The sequence below is a fragment of the Bipolaris maydis genome (assembly GCF_028858645.1).
Source record: "Bipolaris maydis strain C4 unplaced genomic scaffold PSV08scaffold_12, whole genome shotgun sequence".
Taxonomy (NCBI): Eukaryota; Fungi; Ascomycota; class Dothideomycetes; order Pleosporales; family Pleosporaceae; genus Bipolaris; species Bipolaris maydis.
This window is the reverse complement of record NW_027093868.1, coordinates 1391222-1409493: the sequence shown is the minus strand read 5'-3', so window position 1 is coordinate 1409493 and position 18272 is coordinate 1391222. Positions and strand designations below refer to the sequence as shown.

The following is an 18272-nucleotide window of genomic DNA, read 5'->3' as shown; positions in this document are numbered from 1 at the left end:
GCCTCGCGCTCCGTCTTCCGCCGTCCTGTGACACCCACCCAAATTGCTCCCCCCAAAGCATTCGAATTCGCCGCCTTATCCATTGCGACTCGCCACCTTTCTTCGCGCTGCCGAACCACCTTTGCGACCGTCTAAAGAACATGTCGTGACCATGAACCACGACGCCATACTTCAAACTGTCCAGCGATGGCGGCGCCCACGCTACTCGGCACGCCCTTTTGCCCTTACCATCCTCGCCATTACCCTCATCTCGTTGCTTGCATGGGCAAAGACACAGGCTCGTCCAGGCGCGACATCATCTGGTTTACTGCACAAGAGGGACGTTACGATCCTGGATCAAGAGTGCCGCCTCGTCCACCATGCCCATGACCAGTGCGCTTTTGTACGCGCAAACTGCCCTGATGAAGAAGCCGGAGTTATCTCATACCTGACTTTCTACTACTGTCGCCTGCCTCACGCAAAGCCAGTCGCTTTCGCCCTTATGACCCTGTGGCTTGCTCTCCTCTTCAGTACCATTGGCATCGCAGCGAGCGACTTCTTCTGCGTCAACCTCAACACCATTGCGCGCATGTTGGGCATGAGCGAAAGTCTTGCTGGGGTGACCTTGCTTGCCTTTGGAAACGGCAGTCCCGATGTCTTCTCCACTTTTGCTGCCTTCCGCACCCACGCAGCAAGCCTGGCTGTCGGCGAGCTTATTGGCGCTGCGTGCTTCATCACTGCCGTTGTCTCAGGCTCCATGGCCCTCATTCGCCCCTTTCAAGTCGCCCGCAAGAGCTTTGTCCGTGACGTTGGCTTCTTTCTTGTCGCCGCTGCCTTCAGCATGGGCTTCATCATTGACGGCAAGCTGCATCTCTGGGAAGCGATCAGCATGGTTGCCTTTTACCTGTTCTACGTCGCTTTTGTTGTGGGTTGGCACTGGTGGCTCAACCTGAGGAAGGCGCGACGGGCGAGGGCTGCCACTATGAGGAACCAATATGTCATGCCTAATGGAGAAGAGGAAGAAATTCAGGAGTACCATGACGAGGAAACGTCGTCCCACAGCAGAACCTCAAGTCATGGCATATCCATCGAAGACTTTTCCATGCTCGAAAACGCCGGCAGTGACGAGCGCATGATCGACGATGACGACAATGAAGAAGAGCGCGAACGTTGGATGGGCGAACTGACCAACAACATGCGCGTCAACCGACCCAGCAACTCGCGTCGCAACACGCACACGCCCATTCGTCCCAGTCTGGTGGGTGCCCTCGAATTCAGGGCCGTGCTATCTTCGCTGCAGAAGTCACGAAACATTCAGTCCATGCCCATCAACCTTCGTCGATACTCTGACGATCCGACCTACACCACTGCTCAGCAGCAAAAATACATTTCACAAGGGAATCACGCTACCCCCCAACCTCCCTTTGACGCCCAATCCAGTGCCTCTGATGCGTTAGCACACGCGAGCCGATCCAATCTTGACATTAACTATGGTCTGAGTAATCGAACTCGAGCGGTGTCAACCAACGACATCGATAATGTCTTGTTGCAACCTAGCACCCTTGAGGGACAGATCGTGCCCGACATAACACTTGCTTCGGCAACCCCTAACGACCGAGACACGTTATTGAACGCTCCCCTGTCGCCAACTATCTCCCTTTCTCCACCAAACTCTCCATGCTCATTTGATCCGAGTTCAAATACACCCAGAACAAGGTCAACTTCATCCAACATGCTCGCACCACCTAGCAGTGATAACAGGGCATCGGTCCGCCAAGGCACATCGTCACCCAGCCCTTTCTCTTCACCGGTCATAGAAGCCAGCGACCGCCAATCGCCTCCAAGTCTGAGGCTGGTCGTGCCAGATGCTAGCTCTCCGCCAATTCCCTTCCCCGCTTACACTGATTATCCTTGGTCGGCGCAATCGGCTTCGAGACCACCAAGCCTTCGCCCGCCATCTCCCAGTGCATCTTCAGTGTCGGGATATTTTCCCAGAAACTCATTCGGTTTTTTTGATCAGACTAGAACCCCTAGATGGTGGCCATCCAGTCTTTTACCCGTACCTAACGTGCTCCTCGCAACCCTCTTTCCAACTTTGACCAACTGGAAAAGCAAAAGCTTCTTTGACAAGATCTTGGGATTGGTAGCAAGTATACCTGTATTTCTACTTACAATCACACTACCCGTGGTCGAACCTCCGTCGGACGAGACCGAGACAAGCCATCCTGAGCCCTCATTCGACTTTGGTTTACCAACATCTCCATCAACCCACATTGGCAGTACAGATTCACATGCGCATAATGTTTCTATTACTTTGCCATCAGATAGATCAAACAACGTTACGTACTCCAAGGATAACAGACCCTCCAATTTACCCATGCCTCAGAGCAACAGCAACTCTTCCTCGGCCAGTGCCCGTCACACACCTCAAGTATACATTACAGGTACAGAGGCACTCGCGCAATCACCTGAGCAGGTCCCGGCACTCAACTTGTCCGAACCGACGCAATGGAATCGCTGGCTAGTTATTGTACAGATATTCACGGCGCCGTTGTTCATTGTCCTGATCTTTTGGGCAAATATGGAACCCGAGAACCCTCGCGCTCTGCTGCGTCATACTCTGTACTCCTTGATCGCTTCACTGTGTGTTCTGGCACTGATCCTGCTCACCACATCTCCATCTCGACCACCCCACTGGCGCTCGGCACTTTGTTTCCTTGGATTCGCTGTCGCTATAGCATGGATTAGCACAATTGCCAACGAAGTTGTTGGTGTCTTGCGCACACTGGGCGTCATCCTCAACATGTCTGATGCAATTCTGGGTCTCACCATCTTCGCTGTTGGAAACTCGCTTGGCGACCTCGTTGCGGACATTACTGTTGCGCGTCTCGGTTTTCCCATCATGGCTCTTTCGGCTTGCTTCGGCGGCCCCATGCTTAACATTCTGCTGGGCGTGGGCTTGAGCGGATGCTACATGGTGATATCCAAGGGAGAACATCGACATGAAAAACACCCGAATCAGTCAGTGCATTTCAGGCCTTATCACATTGCGGTTAGCACTACACTAGTCATTTCTGGTGCGACGCTACTTCTCACTTTGTCTGGCCTGCTTATTGCGGTGCCTTTGCGCAAGTGGAAGATGGACAAGGTTATTGGCTGGGGATTGGTCACATTGTGGTCTCTGAGTACAGTTGCGAATGTTCTGGTAGAGGTACTGGGATATAGTAGTAGTGTTAGCTAGAAGCCAATGGAGCAACCATTGAATATTTCATTTGGCGTGTATTGCCGTGCTATATTACAGTAGGTTATGCCGGCTTTCAGAGGACTTGTACCGTGTGTCTGGTATGGAACATGTTTTTTTTTATCTTGATCTTCATCTTGGCTACAACGAGCTCCTGACACTGATGAGGGAACAAATAGTCCTGGATGCTGGGCTTCACGATTGTCTTTAATTTTGGCATTTAGAGTACAGCCTGTAGAATTCCCAGTGTTTCCCACGTCTAGCACTATGCATAGTCGTGATTATTCTTCTACCACTTTCTTCATCAAAATGTAGGTGTTGCTATGGTGTTCAAAGTCAATCCTTGCTTGGCATCCCTATACTCCGACCAGAGTCGGCCCGTAATTATAATGTGGAGCAAAACTGTATAAAGTAAAATGGCACACCAGAACGTAAATTTTGAGTCACACATGCCATGTCACGTCTCCCGCCCATAAAAAAGGAAACACATTCTTCGTCCATTCTACAAATTTCAGCTACAGTTGAAAATTTGTTCTTAAAATACTAGTCTCAAATTAATGTAAGCATCGAGAAGCGAATCAAGCATTCAAGTTTTCCTAATGAGGCATAGTATATTGTGGAACATCATTCACAGGTGAAGTTGGAGTTTGGGGTGGTTCGAATATTAGAGAATTAAGTGGAATGTTGTTGTAGTAGAAGTGTTGAATGCTGGTGGTGTCGTTATGTCTGGGGACGAGATCACACTTAGTATATGCAACATGTTGTCCCTGTCAAAATGTATCTTCACGCACGTTCTCTCGTGAAAATGGAGTCTAGAGTATCGATCGTGACATTGAAAAACGGTCATTCACCTCGTAGTGCGATGTCGCATTACGAGATGCTTCATCGAGTAGTCATAGGGGGCTGCCTACCTCTTCCGTACTGATCGGCCAAATAAACTTCTGATATAGGAAACACTTAGGTGATAAAGAGCTTAGAAATGCTATAGCGCGCTGGCAAGGACCCTCTTTTTATTGCCGTATCCGGCTTATTTTTAGAAGTAGTACTACGAACACGAACCACATGTCCGAACTGTGTGCATCACCAAGCTCTGAAGGCTCGCTACTCGATAGCCGAGTACGTGCCGCACAAGAGGATGATTGTGATATTGATAGTGTGCATCAAACAGGAGTATCGCAGATACTCAAAGAGCTTATACCTTCAACTAGTTAACCAAGCAGCGATGATTGCCTGAGATGCACAGGGGCCTACTATACGGATCGATCCATTCTCGTTGCAGATTGGAAATATTCATCCACTTCACTTCCCTCGGTTGGTAAGAAAGATTTAGTGAGGTTGGTTCTTACCCTGGATTGTCTTTGTACGTGACAACCCTTGCGCTTGAAAAGTCTGTTACTACTGCTGCTAGTAAGCATCACTCACTAGAACTACTAGAGTACTAGTCCGCGGCATCTCGGAGAATTTCGCGCTTGTGCGTCGGCGCTTGACCTTCTGCCTCATCACCTACTGTGTACTAGCGACCACGATGGCGATAATGCGGACTTGCTCTCGAACTCTAAATACTTGGCTTTTCTCTTCGGACTAAGAAGTGCGCACCGAGAGAATAATCAGCGGCCTGGAAGATGTATCCCAAGTAAATGCGGAACATAGCAGATGGCCATTTAATCTGATTAGGGGTTGAGTTTTCGATAGGGAGTTTAGCTTCGGTACAAGTAGCAAAAACAGGTAAGGAGATAGCGGGGAAGACGTCGGGAGGTGGAGGTAGGAGGTTCTAGTATACAATGGAACGGGCCGTAGAAGGTAGTGGGGGATCCGGTGAGTCCTTTAGGTACGGGTTGGGGGCTATACGCTTTCCTCTCCTCTATTGGTTCAGCCTTTTGATAGATACACTTACTACTTGAACTATTACAAGGCCCCTCATATCATCGGATATTTGGTATAGTATGCATGGGCCATGAATCATGGCTTGGACTTGATGGTTCAAATGCCAGGAACCAAGTATTCACGCAATGGTAGACTGGAAGTTCGTTTTGAACGCTTCGCGTAGTCAGGAACAGGAGCCATTTTCTCTCCCCGCTACTTATTCAATCTGTACGCTTCTCAAATGCATTTTGTACCCTTTCCCTGACTTCTGGTGAGGAAATCTCTTTGTTGTAGCTCATCCCAACAACCGTGCATCCGTTTCAGAAGCCCCCACTTTAGTGGAATACTACTAGTTTCCAGCAATGTGGTCACTGAAATCTAAGAACCTATCCGAGAAGGCTCTTTCCTGGCTTACTGTGTACGCACCAGTAAAATCGATTGGCTATGGTCTAGGCGAGACGGAATGTACCCGAGTGCGCCCTTATTATGTCCGCACTGTTTACTGCAGGGCAACAGTATCATTCGGCTCCACTATCACTTGGCTTATGCGGCATGCACGTAGCCGTTTTATCCACTCTTCTTCCCTAGGATGTAGAAAATTCAACCTGCATTGTACTCATTAACTAAAGAATAACCTAGCACACGATTTCGTCATTAAAATTTACGTCCTAGATCGTTTCTGACCAAGTGAAAGTTGCTTTTACGAGATGGTCCCGGATGTTTGAGAGGGGCCAAAAGGCAATCGGGCCGAACACTGCTTGACCCGGGGAACCACCAGATAACGGGAGCCGGGAAGGCCGTGGGTATGCTTACAAGGACCCATTAGGTTATTCTGTTATCGACTATAATACAGCCAAGATAAATATTGCGATAGACATAATTGATTGTAGCTGGAAGTTTCTATTACGGGAGATGAGCCCATTGTTGATGCGGAACTTTTCCGTTACGTTACGTTCTAGCCTCGTTACTACTACGGGGAATGCCAAGCCCAGAGTATTGAGCAGTAACTACCGTGAATGTGTGGATTATTGAATGCGGGATATGCAACAGAGAACCCTGTCTATACACCCTGGCTTGATGATGTTCTCCGTGGGGAATCATACGACGAACTCAATGATAGTCGCCGTCGGGGATCTTACGACAAACTTAGGTAGTACGGACGTACTACGCGAGTCTGTATGTGAAGATATCGAACTTGGCGATGTTGTGTTTATGTATATAAAAGGCCTGCGGTTGCTTCTCAGCCATTTGTCCTACCACGCTGATTCCATCTCATTCGAGCTGAAGAGTTACTCTGATAAAACAGCGGTTACTCATGATGCTTCTCTCCAGCACCATCCTCGCGGCCTGCTTGGGACTCATCGTCCCAGGCAATGCTTTCTCGGAAAGGCGAATTGACAGGAGCATTCACGAACAGCGTGCAGAAGGTTCTTGTTCGGGGGAACAGGCTCCCGCTGTTGCTCCGCACAAAAACTTCTGGGGTGGCTTGACGGCGGCAGAGACTAGAGATGTCTTGGCTCTTCTGCACAGTGACGCTGTCGGCTTCAATCTTACGAATGCAAACAATGCTACAAGGTACGTTGGCTCTGTCAAAGGGTTTGCAACAAAAGCATTACTAACCCAGTATACAGTCGGGACAACAAAGTGTATGTATGAAACAAACTAGGCACTTGCGGACCCATCTAACAAGACTGACCGGATTTCTAGCATGTCAGTTGAGCTCATGATGCCCAACAAGACAGACGTTCTTCCTCTGCTATCCAACAGCAGCGGAACTCCGACTAGGTACGCGTTAGCTGCGGTAATGTTTGGAGTTCCGGAGGAAGCCTATCTTCAGGAATTCAAAGTCGGTCCTCTGCCAATCACTAATGAATCGGCTGTGCTACCTTTCACTTTCGCCAACACTAGGAAGAACCCAAAGATCTCAGTTGTAAACCCTGACACGGATGACTATGCTGCATTTAATCTGCAGAATATGAAGGAAGCGGAAGATGTAACAAAGAAGCTTTGGAACCTTGTAAGTACGATGTGATCTCTTGACCGTATATCCAAGTGGCTAATATGAGCATTTAAAGACGGTTGATGATGGCCTCCAAATACCCCTGGCTTTTGCTGCTCCCATTACAGCATCTGAAGGAAAGGTCATTATGTGGCAAGGATTTAATGCTCCAGTCACAAGCATCTACGATACAATATCCCTTCTGCCTCTAGGCCTCTATATGAGAACGGATATCACCGGCCGCGATCCTAGCAAGTGGGCAGTGACTGGCTGGGTCTATAACAACGAGTTCTACCCAACACTTGATGACTTCCGCAAGGTTATTAATCAACCGGACTTCAAGCCTTTGGAAATGAACGTGGACGAGCCCTGGGCTCATACGCGAACAATTGGAGACCCCTTGCCTTTTGAAACCCTCCCACCACCTGCGTCAGTCCAATCAGGCAAGGAAAGATTTTCTGTTGATGAGCGGGAGAATTACGTTACTTGGAGTAAGTTGATATCTTGGCGTCGCATTGAATTCCAAAATGTATCTAATGGCTTTCTAGTGGATTTCTCATTCTACGTCAGCATCACCCGCGACAATGGCTTGCGTCTCTACGATATTCGTTACAAGGGCAGGAGAATTCTCTACGAGGCAAGCTAGGCTTTTACATTGCTTCTTTAGTAATGTGGCTAACCAAGATAGCTTGGCATGGACGAAGCCATCGCACATTACGCGTAAGCAAACAGTCGACGCCTGAATACTTTCATAATATGCTAACGTAGTGACTTGATGAATAGTGGAATAGACCCGGTACAATCAGGCACATGGTATGGCTTCAAAATCCCTAGTGACGCACGCAATTTTGCTAAATGGTTTACCTCAGCTACTTCGACAGCATGAGCGGCTTTGGACCCCCAATGATTTCCCTTGTGAGAGGTGAACACCAAAATTTTCAATGAGTCATTGAACATATTGCTGACATAAGTTCCTCTAGGCTACGACTGCCCAGCGTACTCCCATTACCTTAATGTGTCTCAAACTACCGGCGAGACTACATACACCCAGAATGACGGCCTATGTAAGACTTTCCTTGAGACCTGAAATGAGTATCACAATACTAACAGAATAAGGCATGTTCGAGATTGACAAAGGGTTTCCCATCCAGCGTCACTCCTGGGCTGGTTATACAACTGTCACTAAGAACATTGCGTTCAACGTTCGCGCCGTCTACACTATCGGCAATTATGACTACATGACTACATATCAATTCTCCCTTGATGGGTCAATTGAAGTCGCGGTTCGGGCCTCGGGGTACATCTCGTCGGCATTCTACGCCCAAAACGAAGACTATGGTTTCAAGATCCATGATAGCCTCTCTGGATCCCTGCATGAACATGTCATTACCTTCAAGGCTGACTTTGACATCTTGGGAGAAGCTAATTCACTACTTAAGGCTGCTATCGTGCCGACTACTGAGACGTATGATAAATCCCCTCACAACCCTAGCATCAAACGAACCGTGTTAACTTTTTCAAAGATACAAATGGTCCAATCGAACTCACAAGACGATGAAGATTACGAAGAGCTTCATTGAAAATGAAGATGACGGAAAGATCAACTGGTCGCCTAACAGTGGCCCAATATACGCCGTTGTCAACAAGGACGCTCCAAATAAAAATGGCGAATTTCCTGGTTATAGGATGGCTCCAGGTTCGTCACAACACTTCTAAATAAGCCATAGCGTTTGCTAATCATATCAGCGGCCAGTGTTTCACACCTTACGATCGAGGATTCGGATGTCACTCGAAATGCGGCTCACCACACCACCCACCACCTCTACGCTACCAGACAAAAAGACAACGAGATTTATGCAGTGGGCGCATATAACTCGCTTACCCCTGATGATCCTCAAGTGAATTTCAATGAGTACTTCAATGGCGAGTCTCTCCTACAGGAAGACATCGTTCTATGGTTCAATTTAGGTATGAAACATGCACCGCATTCGGGAGATTTACCGAATACCGTCTTCTCCACGGCTCACTCGGCCATGACTATCGAACCTTTCAACTATTTGACCGGAGATCCATCCCAAGCAAGCAGACAACAAGTCTTGATCAAGACCAAAGATGGCAAAGCAGAAATCACCCGTTACGGTGCCCAAGAAGCTACTTGTCCAATTGACTTGGTACGTTACTCTATAGGTAGATGAAAATCAACACTAATGACCGTACCCGCACAGGCCCAGCTCAACCCAGACCTCTCACAGTACTCGAATAGTATCAGTATACTCAAATATCCATTCGATGGATCGAAGCCAGATCGTGCTTAAGCACGGGATGTCACGGATCATTTCATTGTGGGGTGGGGTAGGCTCTTAGGGAACTGAGATAGCCGGATGAAAAGTGCCCCTGCCACAACAACGCCACTACTTACATACTAACAACCACACCACGCACTACTTAGCTATAGACATCAAGCAAACAGATAATACTATACCCACTAAGACTTCTCGTACATTGATAGATTTTACAACCCTGTTTGTTGTGACCTTTGCAGTGATTTGGGCTGATGTCTTGCGTGGCTTGATCCGGCTGAGTACTTGTTTTGATTTCCCAAGAAGTAGGACTCCAGTCTCTCGTCACACCAGCAAGCTCAAATTGCTATGGCTATAGTGAGTGCGCTTTGAGCACCCTCACCCGAAGAGAGAAAGGTGGCTGGCACAAGCAAATCCAACTGGCAAGGTTACGTATAGAGGGCTGCAAGAAACGAGTGAACAGAGTAGTGAATGGTGATACTAGCGTTTTAGTGAGCGCTTTAGTTTCAACACATGATTCTAAACAAGGGATTTGTTGCTTAGAAGACACAGTGGGTATATTATTCTTATCATTTATGAAGCTAGGTAACACGATGTAGTTTGATATGTATGTATCGTTTCATTCATACTGCTGATGACCGAGCATTATCTTCAAGAGCACCGGTCTTTGAATACATGCATGTTCTCGTTATCGTTGTGACTTTTATGTCCTGCACCACTCCTAGTATGAATGACCAAGCATTCACTACAAGGGCATCGGTCCCCAAATACATACATGTTCTCGCCACCATTGTGGTTATTGTATCCTGCATCCCTCCCAGTACGCTTCCTCTAACCGTTGAATCGAATCCTTAGTACGCGAAAAATCTCTTCCCTATACTTTGTTAGCATACACAAATCGATTTTTGTCTTATCTAAGGGTGGACCTACAGTTTATCTGGAGGTCACGGGAGGAGTGTTGGGTGCGGAGGCTATAGGAAACATGTTTCATGCGGAGGTTGCAGGGTGAATGTTTCGCGTGGAGGCTACAGGAGGACGGGGTCGAGCGGAGGTCGCGTCAACCATGTTTCATGGCCTCAGGACTTGGATGGGGCGGCTTGTACTCACAAGTAGTTAGCAGACTGCATGTGTTGTGTTATGTCAAAGGATTCTACTTTTTCAGTACTAGGCAACGGCTCTTGGACGGGCTGGACCTGGACCTGGCTCGCGCTACCAGCAGCAACATCCTCACCACCACTATCCATGTCGACGTTGTCTTCGTTGATTTCCATGCGCTGAATCATCGCCTGAGTGTCTGCAACCTGGTCGTCATGCACATGCACGATGCTTTCGTCATGTTCCTCTGCTTCCTCGTTTTCTACCGCTTTTGATAGCTCTTCAAGTGACATGCGAATTTCTTCCATGAGCTCATCCAGTTTGCTGTTTTGACCCTCTGGATTCCAAAATCGAATCGACGTCCACAATGCCGTGGCGTCTAACCAACATTTGCTCGCTTCGTACGGGTCCTCAAGTGCTGAGGCTAGCATCAAGAGTGTCTTGATCCGGTGGTAACGAGGGATATCAGGGTCTTCGAGCATCCCACGAGCTTTTGCGACACACTCATCCAGGCGACCGTCGTCATGCAGCGCTTTGGCATTGTTGAACTCCTCGCAGAATCGAATGTTGATGTCGTGTTGGTCAGCCATGGGCGGTGATAGAAGCAAGTGTCGGTTATGGTGTGGGTGTCTTGAGAAGAAAAAGGTGGGAGTGAGGGTAGGTAGAGAGGGTAGGCAGTGAAGGTGAATGTTTGCTGCAAATTCTTTTGCGAAACACTCACCATCACGATGCAAACGCGCACGCATGAGCAAACATACGCAAAAATGCAAACAACAGTTGCCCTTAGGCCAAAAATTTTCACCTCTTCAGCACTCAACTGCCACACTCATTACAAAACAACGAACCGACCGGCCTTCGCGATGCAGTCACGCAGGTCGAGCAGGGCAACCTCGCGCAAGAACTATGCGGGGATGATAGTCGCTGGGAATGATGCTCACTTGGATCCTACGGCAGACGATTCTTCTGAGTCTGATCCTGAGTCTGCTTCTGACGAGGCCCTGTCGAATACGATCAAGGACCGGATCCAAACGAGCTAGCGGAAGCCTTTGCAGGGGACGGTAGCGAACAAAGGAAAGGAAGAGTTATAGTTCCAGCTGCAAAGGCAGGAACATCGACCTAACATTCGACAAGACCGCAACCATCGTTGATACGTAGCTTCCTTGAACTCGTTAATAACTATAAGCATCGGATAAAGCCAGGATCGCAGCACAAACGCAAATCAGTATACCATTAGTATACCTCTACCTATCTACTGAACTTGCCACTGTACGCCAGTGCGAAACGCTTCCACAAGCTGATTGAGAACAAGATGATTCTATACAACTACAACCTAAACTGTAGTTCGACAGGCGCAGGCGCGTGCATATGGCTTACTTACGCGCCTCGCCGGAACTCGCCTACTAGTCAGTTTTGCACCGGGACCCTGTTTCCTCACGTGGACATTATGTACCTGCTTTGGACTCTGTTGATGCTCCACTATCACAAACCATGAACGCGCGCATCATCGCATCTTCTGACACGACACACGACACACGACACCAACGCTACCCGGCAGTACATGTACTCGATTGTAGGCAAACGTGACCGCAACGTCTGCTGCGACTCTATCCTACGAGATTTGGAATGATTGAGCCGGCTAAACTTCGGAAACGGCATTCTGGCTGTCTGGTGTGTTTCCTGCACAGTCTGCATTTCGCCTCGCTTAGACTGAAACTGGTCGAAGAGCGCAGCCTTGGCCTGCAATAACGGGCCGTGGATGCGGCCTCTGGACCTGATCTTGAGCGTGCCTCGGACGCCAGAGAACACGGAAATTAAGCCCTAGGAGCTGGAGCCAAGGCCCTTACTCGCTACTCCGCCTTGCAGAAAACGGAAACTAATCGTTCTTCGTCTAGTCGACAGTGGTGGCGTTCTGTGTGGCTGTCATGTTCTACCGGTGCCTCTATCAGTCGCTGTTCATCGTCGCACGACACTCTCCAACAGAACCTCACCAAATCGATATTGTAAGCCCTTCATTCCAGTAGGATGAGGAACAGCCTAGAGTATCCCAGCGGATTTGATCCTCTCTCAGGGGTGCAGCATGAATTATGTCCTCTTCTGGCCAAGCGCCACCATAGGATACCAAACCGGGTAAACGTACCGTATCAGTATAGCCACTGTCCTGCGGGGCCCCACAATCAAATTTAAATAATATATTCCACCAAGTAAAAGCTGGCAGAATAGATTGGAATAGCTTCCATGATTCTTCTCTGAGCGCCACCAAGAGCCTCTATGCCTTAAGGACGATACTTCGAAATGATGGACATCACGAGGCCAATCTAGATAAGGCATTGAGCCAATCGAGGCGTTGGCTAGTTTAGATGAGAGGGATACAGTCCATCACAGGAAGCAATTCCGTCCCACGCCTTTGTTCAGAAGTACAGTATAAGTAGAGTAGGAATTCCAATTCAAGAGTGTGCCACCCACCGCTCCTTTGACAGCATCAGCTTCTCCACAATCAGCTCACAATGGCACGTTACGCACTTCTTGCGGCAGCCCTTTTGGGTTTCACAGTCGCCCAAACCCCAGGAACCACTCCTGAAGTGCACCCCAAGCTCACCACATGGAAGTGCACCAAGCGCGGCGGATGCAAGGCGCAGAACACTGCCATTGTCACAGACTCGGCTGCCCACCCCATCTACCAGAAGAACAACTCGACCCTGGGCTGCGGATCCTGGGGTAACGGTCCCGACCCCACGGCCTGCCCTACAAAGGAGGCCTGCGCCAAGAACTGCATTATCGAGGGCATCTCCGACTATTCGACTGTAGGCGTCTTCACCAAGGGCGCCGACCTCCGAATGGACATGTACAACCCTGCCGGCAACTTTGTCAGCCCCAGAGTCTACCTCCTATCCAAAGACGAGAAGAACTACGAGATGCTTCAGCTCACTGGTAATGAGCTTACCTTTGACGTTGACATGTCTAAGTTGCCTTGTGGCATGAACGGTGCCCTCTACCTGAGTGAGATGAGAGCCGACGGTGGTCGCTCTAAGCTCAACCCCAAGGGTGCTGCCTATGGTACGGGCTACTGTGACGCGCAGTGCTTCGTGACCCCCTGGATCAACGGTGAAGTAAGTACAACCTCTTTCCCGTCCGACTACTTCGGGTTTGGAACACTATAATACAGCTAATGATCCGATGACCTACATTTCTCGTTAAGCATGCTAATTCTCCACAGGGAAACATCCAAAAGCAAGGTGTCTGCTGCAATGAAATGGACATCTGGGAGGCCAACAGCCGCTCCACCTCAATCGCACCGCACACATGTGGCAAGCCAAGCATCTTTGGCTGCAACGGCGACGAGTGCGGCAAGACCGGTCTCTGTGATAAGAACGGCTGCGTTGATAATCCATACAAGACCCGCGGCGACAAGTCCTACTACGGCCTGAACCTCAAGGTCGACACAAACCGCCCCTTCACTGTCGTTACCCAGTTCCCTGCTAAGAACGGCGTGCTTCAAGCCATCGTGCGCAAATACATCCAAGATGGTGTCGTCATGGACAACGCCGTCAAGAACATCACCATGGACCAGGCATACTGCTCTGCACAGGGCGGCGCGGAAATGTACAACCAGCTCGGAGGCCACAAGGTCATGGGTGATGCCATGTCCCGCGGCATGGTGCTTGCCATGAGCATCTGGTGGGACGAGAGCGGCGCCATGCAGTGGCTTGACAGCGGTGCTTCCGGTCCATGCAATGCCACCGAGGGTTTCCCTGCTGAGATTGTCAAGAAGGTTAAGAACCCAACTGTGACTTTCAGCAAGATCAAGTGGGGCGAGATTGGCTCGACCTTCTCAACAAAGAAGGCGATGGAGAAGCGGTGGGAGGCTTAAATTGCTCTCCTTGCTTAGAGAGCTTGGAAAATCATTCTGTATGTATATATTGAGGGTTGAATTGATTGAATGAAAGAGTACATATTCCACATTCTGTGTCCAATCAAATGCATGCATGGTATTGTAAGGCAGCAGTTTCGGCAAAACGTCTCTCAGCTCGAAAGCCCTGCAACGAGTCTGGTAACATACCAATTCCAATGCAGAATCTTGCCATGTCCCTTGTACATAACTTTCAATTGCTCATATTCACGCAAACACGACGTTGGACGTTTGGACAAGAACTGTACGTAAGCCGTGCAGCTTACAAGGCGTCCCCCTGCAAACTCTAAATACAGAATGTCTTGGTCCAGATTCCGAACCCCACTACCACGTGTTTGAACTAATGATCGTTTTTCAGTCCCCCTTTTTTTTTACATCCTAGTACTGCAGCAATGTTTTCCCCTCTTGTGGATGCACTATTTCGAACGACATGCGGGTATCCGCCACCTGGAGTGGAAATGGGGTGCGCCCTGGCTGCAAAGCTAAGCCTTTTTCCCTTCCCCTTGACTGAATATGACTGAAAACGGAGAAGCAGGCTTGAAATAGAAGACTCATTCTTAGCCGCATATCTCACTTATCCCTAGGAACAAGTTTATGTTATAGTGATAAAAAGATGTATACCAATGCGTTGTGTCCTAAGGTTTATGCATCACAATCAAAGTGAAAGAAAAGATTGTCGTTGAGACCACTACAGTTTCCGATCTAGTCGTTTTGGCAATAGCAGGAAAGAGATGTGCAAAAGAGTACAGGGTGACGCGTTCCAACAACAAGCAGGCCATGTTCTTACAAGCAAGGATGCTTCGTTTTCGCGAAGTCACATGACACCACAACAATCATTCCTGTTTTACGAACTAAAAGGCACAATTCAGATAAAAAATTTCCTAGTATATGTATTCATCCGAGCTTACTAAGAAAAAAATCAAATCAATGACTTCTTAGACAGTTGTGGTACTGATATGGAAGTGCACAACTACATTGATTTACTGGTGTCTAGTTGACCACAAAGCCCGTCAAATATGATCCTCGTACAAGGACAACTTGTTGATTTGGCGTTTGGCCGGAGGCACTTGTTAAAGAATTCAAAGATAGGTTATTGAATCGATGGTTTTTTGTATAGAAGCAATACCGTCTCTATATATTGAAACTCTAACAATGTTTATGTTGATCTAGCATTGCAAAGCGGCTGAGAACAGCGCGAATACCGTGCGGGCATGCCGGGCTTGACAAGAGGACAGAATCATACGATAAGCAACGCATGGAAGCACCAAAACATTTTGATTTTCCTAAATTCTCCTCCAACATTCTTACACCGCCCTTCATTCAAAAAGGCTTAAATCCGCACCGCGTCGGTTTCAGAGAAAGAAGTACAACCACAGCATTCCAAAAAGCTTTGCAACCAATTTCAATCCTCTCTACTTTTGTAGATTTGATCATGGAGTGTGTAATGATATCCAAGGCGCCATGAGAAGGCTGTCGGTCTAAGAGCGCCTCGCTAGTGCCCCGACATCCGTCCAGACCAAAAGCTATATAAATGGGAACCCGCCACATCAAGCAAACAAGATGCCAGTCCAGGAATCGACATCAGCCAGTGAAACCAGGATACAAAAATACAGCAAAATGGTCAGAATCGCCATCGCAGGCGCAACATCAGGCATTGGTCTCGCCTTCCGGCAATAACTCGACCAGCAAAAGTCTCACGAATACATCATCTTGGTCCGGAAACCACTCCATCACGATTCAAAAGCTGTTTTAGTCGACTACAACTCAACAGCTGCACTAGCAGATACGCTGCGCGCACATGCTATACACACGGTCATCTCTGCTCTTTCAATCAGCGATGAAGCAAGTGGTGTCGCACAGCTGCGACTCATCGAAGCCGCCAACCAGTCCGGATGCGTGCAGCGCTTCTTACCCAGTGAATTCGGTGTGAATTATCAAGAAGGGTAAAGAAAAAAATCTCTCTAAACGCCAACGTATTCAACATCTAAGCCTAACGTCGTAGTAGGGTCTTGGATTACATGCCTAGCTACGGCTTCAAGTTCAAAGCTCGCAATCTGCTCGCCGAGTCGAAAATGGAGTACAGCATTGTGTCCATCGGCCTTTTTCTCGACTACTACTGTCCGCCATCGATTCCATCGGCTCTGGATCCTAACAAAGGCGCTGCCATGTTCATTGATTTGCAGCACAGATTTGCAGCGATCCCTGGGGACGGTAGCCAGCCGATTGTGCTGGCCCACAGCACCGATGCGGCCCGTTTTGTCGTAGCGATGCTCGACCTTGCATTATAGCCTCGCGATTCTCTCTTCGTTGGCGAGCGTATAACGTGGGCGGAATTCTTGCTATGTGCAGAGAGTATCCTAGACGTCAAGTTCGAGGTTCGTTATGATGACCGCAAGAAGATTGAGGCGGGCGATATAACGTTGACCCCTAACTTGGCGGAGCGGTTTCCCGCTGATTTTGCAAAGGGCATTGTAAAGGGAGTTGCACTCGAGTATTTGCGCGGCCGTTTAAGTCTTCCGCAGGAGAAATGCAGGAATGAGATTCTTTCTCATACAAAGTGGCTTGGAATTCAGCAGGTACTGCATGCGTGGAAGGTGGCAGGAGCGTCCTGACACTTCTCCTCACAAGCCTGTTCCTATAAACTTCTCTTATTGCACCAGATAATATATATATACTACAGAGGGCCACCAGAACACTTTAGCGTGATGATAACCTGGAAAATACTTGATTGAGTAAGCTACCATAGGTGTGACCTTCCAATTTTCTCGAGCTTGACGGACACACTACCAGCTTGAGGCGAGTTCAGCAGTCTCTGATGTCCGAATTCATAGAATTTGCAAGGAAACGCTGCTTCGTAACCCAGCGCTTTCAACTCATGCTTGACTCTGATAATCCTTTTCCAACAAACAATTATAAGAAGCTGTCAAAAGATAACACTAAGCCGGCGGCTAGGATGACCCAGGAGAAAGTAGAGGCTAAATATCTTTCAGTGCACATACATGTCGGTATTTGTAAAGATACCCACCCTTTACGCCGCCGCCGACCACTAAGCTTTTTGCAGGTTTTACTATACGAAAATGAAAACATCATATCTGCAACGGTAGGCCATTAGGGTTAGGGTTAGGGTTGAGGTCAGTGTGGGCCGATATTTAAGCCCAAAGCAATTTCCGGCATTTTCAGACACTTTGAAAACGGTTATGCCAGTTATACTTTCATCGCAGTACACTTCAGTCCTTGACTGACTATTCTACGTTTATTGTGGACTGTATTGGAACTGTGCAGATGCGGTACTTTGCACACTTTCCCAAAATGATCTTTTGTCATACATCATATGTCGTATGCTCACAGTGCCGAAGGTACCGATGAAGCGTTGCAGAGAAGTTTCACGCTCCGGTAGTGCATTTCACACCACGTCTGACCTAAGGTCGGCACCTGGCCACCACATGAGAGTGCCCCATTCTCCATCATCATCAAGGTTTGGATTGTTGAGAATGTCCTATTGACGGTAATGAATGTGTTAGACAGCGTGCTCTCGTATCATGGCAAATTAATGAACAGGACTTACGCCATTGAGAGACAGGTCAATCAGACAGAAGGAAAACAAATTTGCATAACCAATACCATTGGTAGGGCTCTTATTCGCTCTTTGTGCCGTCTGTCTGGCTAGGTTGGCAAGCTCTCGAACCAAGGGCCAATGCATGTCGTAGATAGAAAATTCTAGAAAATTGAAACGACCGGCTAAGAGGTTCATGAGTCCAATATCTGGCGCCGTAGACAGAAATTTCAGGATATTGGACTACATGTATGAAAAAATGGATTAATGTTCCTAGAGGAACGACAAAAAAACAACCTGTTTGATGCGCGAGGTGAGCATGAGCGGTTAGTGCA

The 18272-nt window shown here is 48.2% G+C and overlaps 5 protein-coding genes across 5 annotated transcripts; 4 read left to right on the top strand and 1 right to left on the bottom strand.

Moving 5' to 3' along the window:
* Positions 1–32: 32 nt before the first annotated feature.
* PSV08DRAFT_411742 (Sodium/calcium exchanger protein-domain-containing protein) lies at positions 33–3416 on the top strand. Its single transcript, XM_014224150.1, has 2 exons — positions 33–1478; positions 1599–3416. Exons 1-2 carry the CDS (start codon positions 152–154, stop codon positions 3218–3220), a joined length of 2949 nt encoding a protein of 982 aa, XP_014079625.1. The 5' UTR covers positions 33–151; the 3' UTR covers positions 3221–3416.
* Positions 3417–6401: 2985 nt separating this feature from the next.
* On the top strand, positions 6402–9397 carry PSV08DRAFT_354844 (copper amine oxidase; the record flags this gene model as incomplete). Its single annotated transcript, XM_066092884.1, has 13 exons — positions 6402–6658; positions 6715–6729; positions 6791–7100; positions 7159–7573; positions 7631–7719; positions 7771–7802; positions 7851–7895; positions 7952–8004; positions 8063–8146; positions 8199–8547; positions 8606–8778; positions 8829–9253; positions 9308–9397. 13 exons carry the CDS (start codon positions 6402–6404, stop codon positions 9395–9397), a joined length of 2337 nt encoding a protein of 778 aa, XP_065948633.1.
* Positions 9398–10233: 836 nt separating this feature from the next.
* PSV08DRAFT_250439 (uncharacterized protein) lies at positions 10234–11067 on the bottom strand (the record flags this gene model as incomplete). Its single annotated transcript, XM_014224152.2, has 3 exons — positions 10234–10256; positions 10313–10353; positions 10490–11067. 3 exons carry the CDS (start codon positions 11065–11067, stop codon positions 10234–10236), a joined length of 642 nt encoding a protein of 213 aa, XP_014079627.2.
* Positions 11068–12981: 1914 nt separating this feature from the next.
* On the top strand, positions 12982–14345 carry PSV08DRAFT_250438 (glycoside hydrolase; the record flags this gene model as incomplete). Its single annotated transcript, XM_014224153.1, has 2 exons — positions 12982–13584; positions 13692–14345. The coding sequence occupies 2 exons, from the start codon at positions 12982–12984 to the stop codon at positions 14343–14345; spliced, it is 1257 nt and encodes a 418-aa protein (XP_014079628.1).
* A 1599-nt stretch (positions 14346–15944) lies between these two features.
* On the top strand, positions 15945–16672 carry PSV08DRAFT_354840 (uncharacterized protein; the record flags this gene model as incomplete). Its single annotated transcript, XM_014224154.2, has 3 exons — positions 15945–16004; positions 16071–16327; positions 16390–16672. The coding sequence occupies 3 exons, from the start codon at positions 15945–15947 to the stop codon at positions 16670–16672; spliced, it is 600 nt and encodes a 199-aa protein (XP_014079629.2).
* Positions 16673–18272: the final 1600 nt, after the last annotated feature.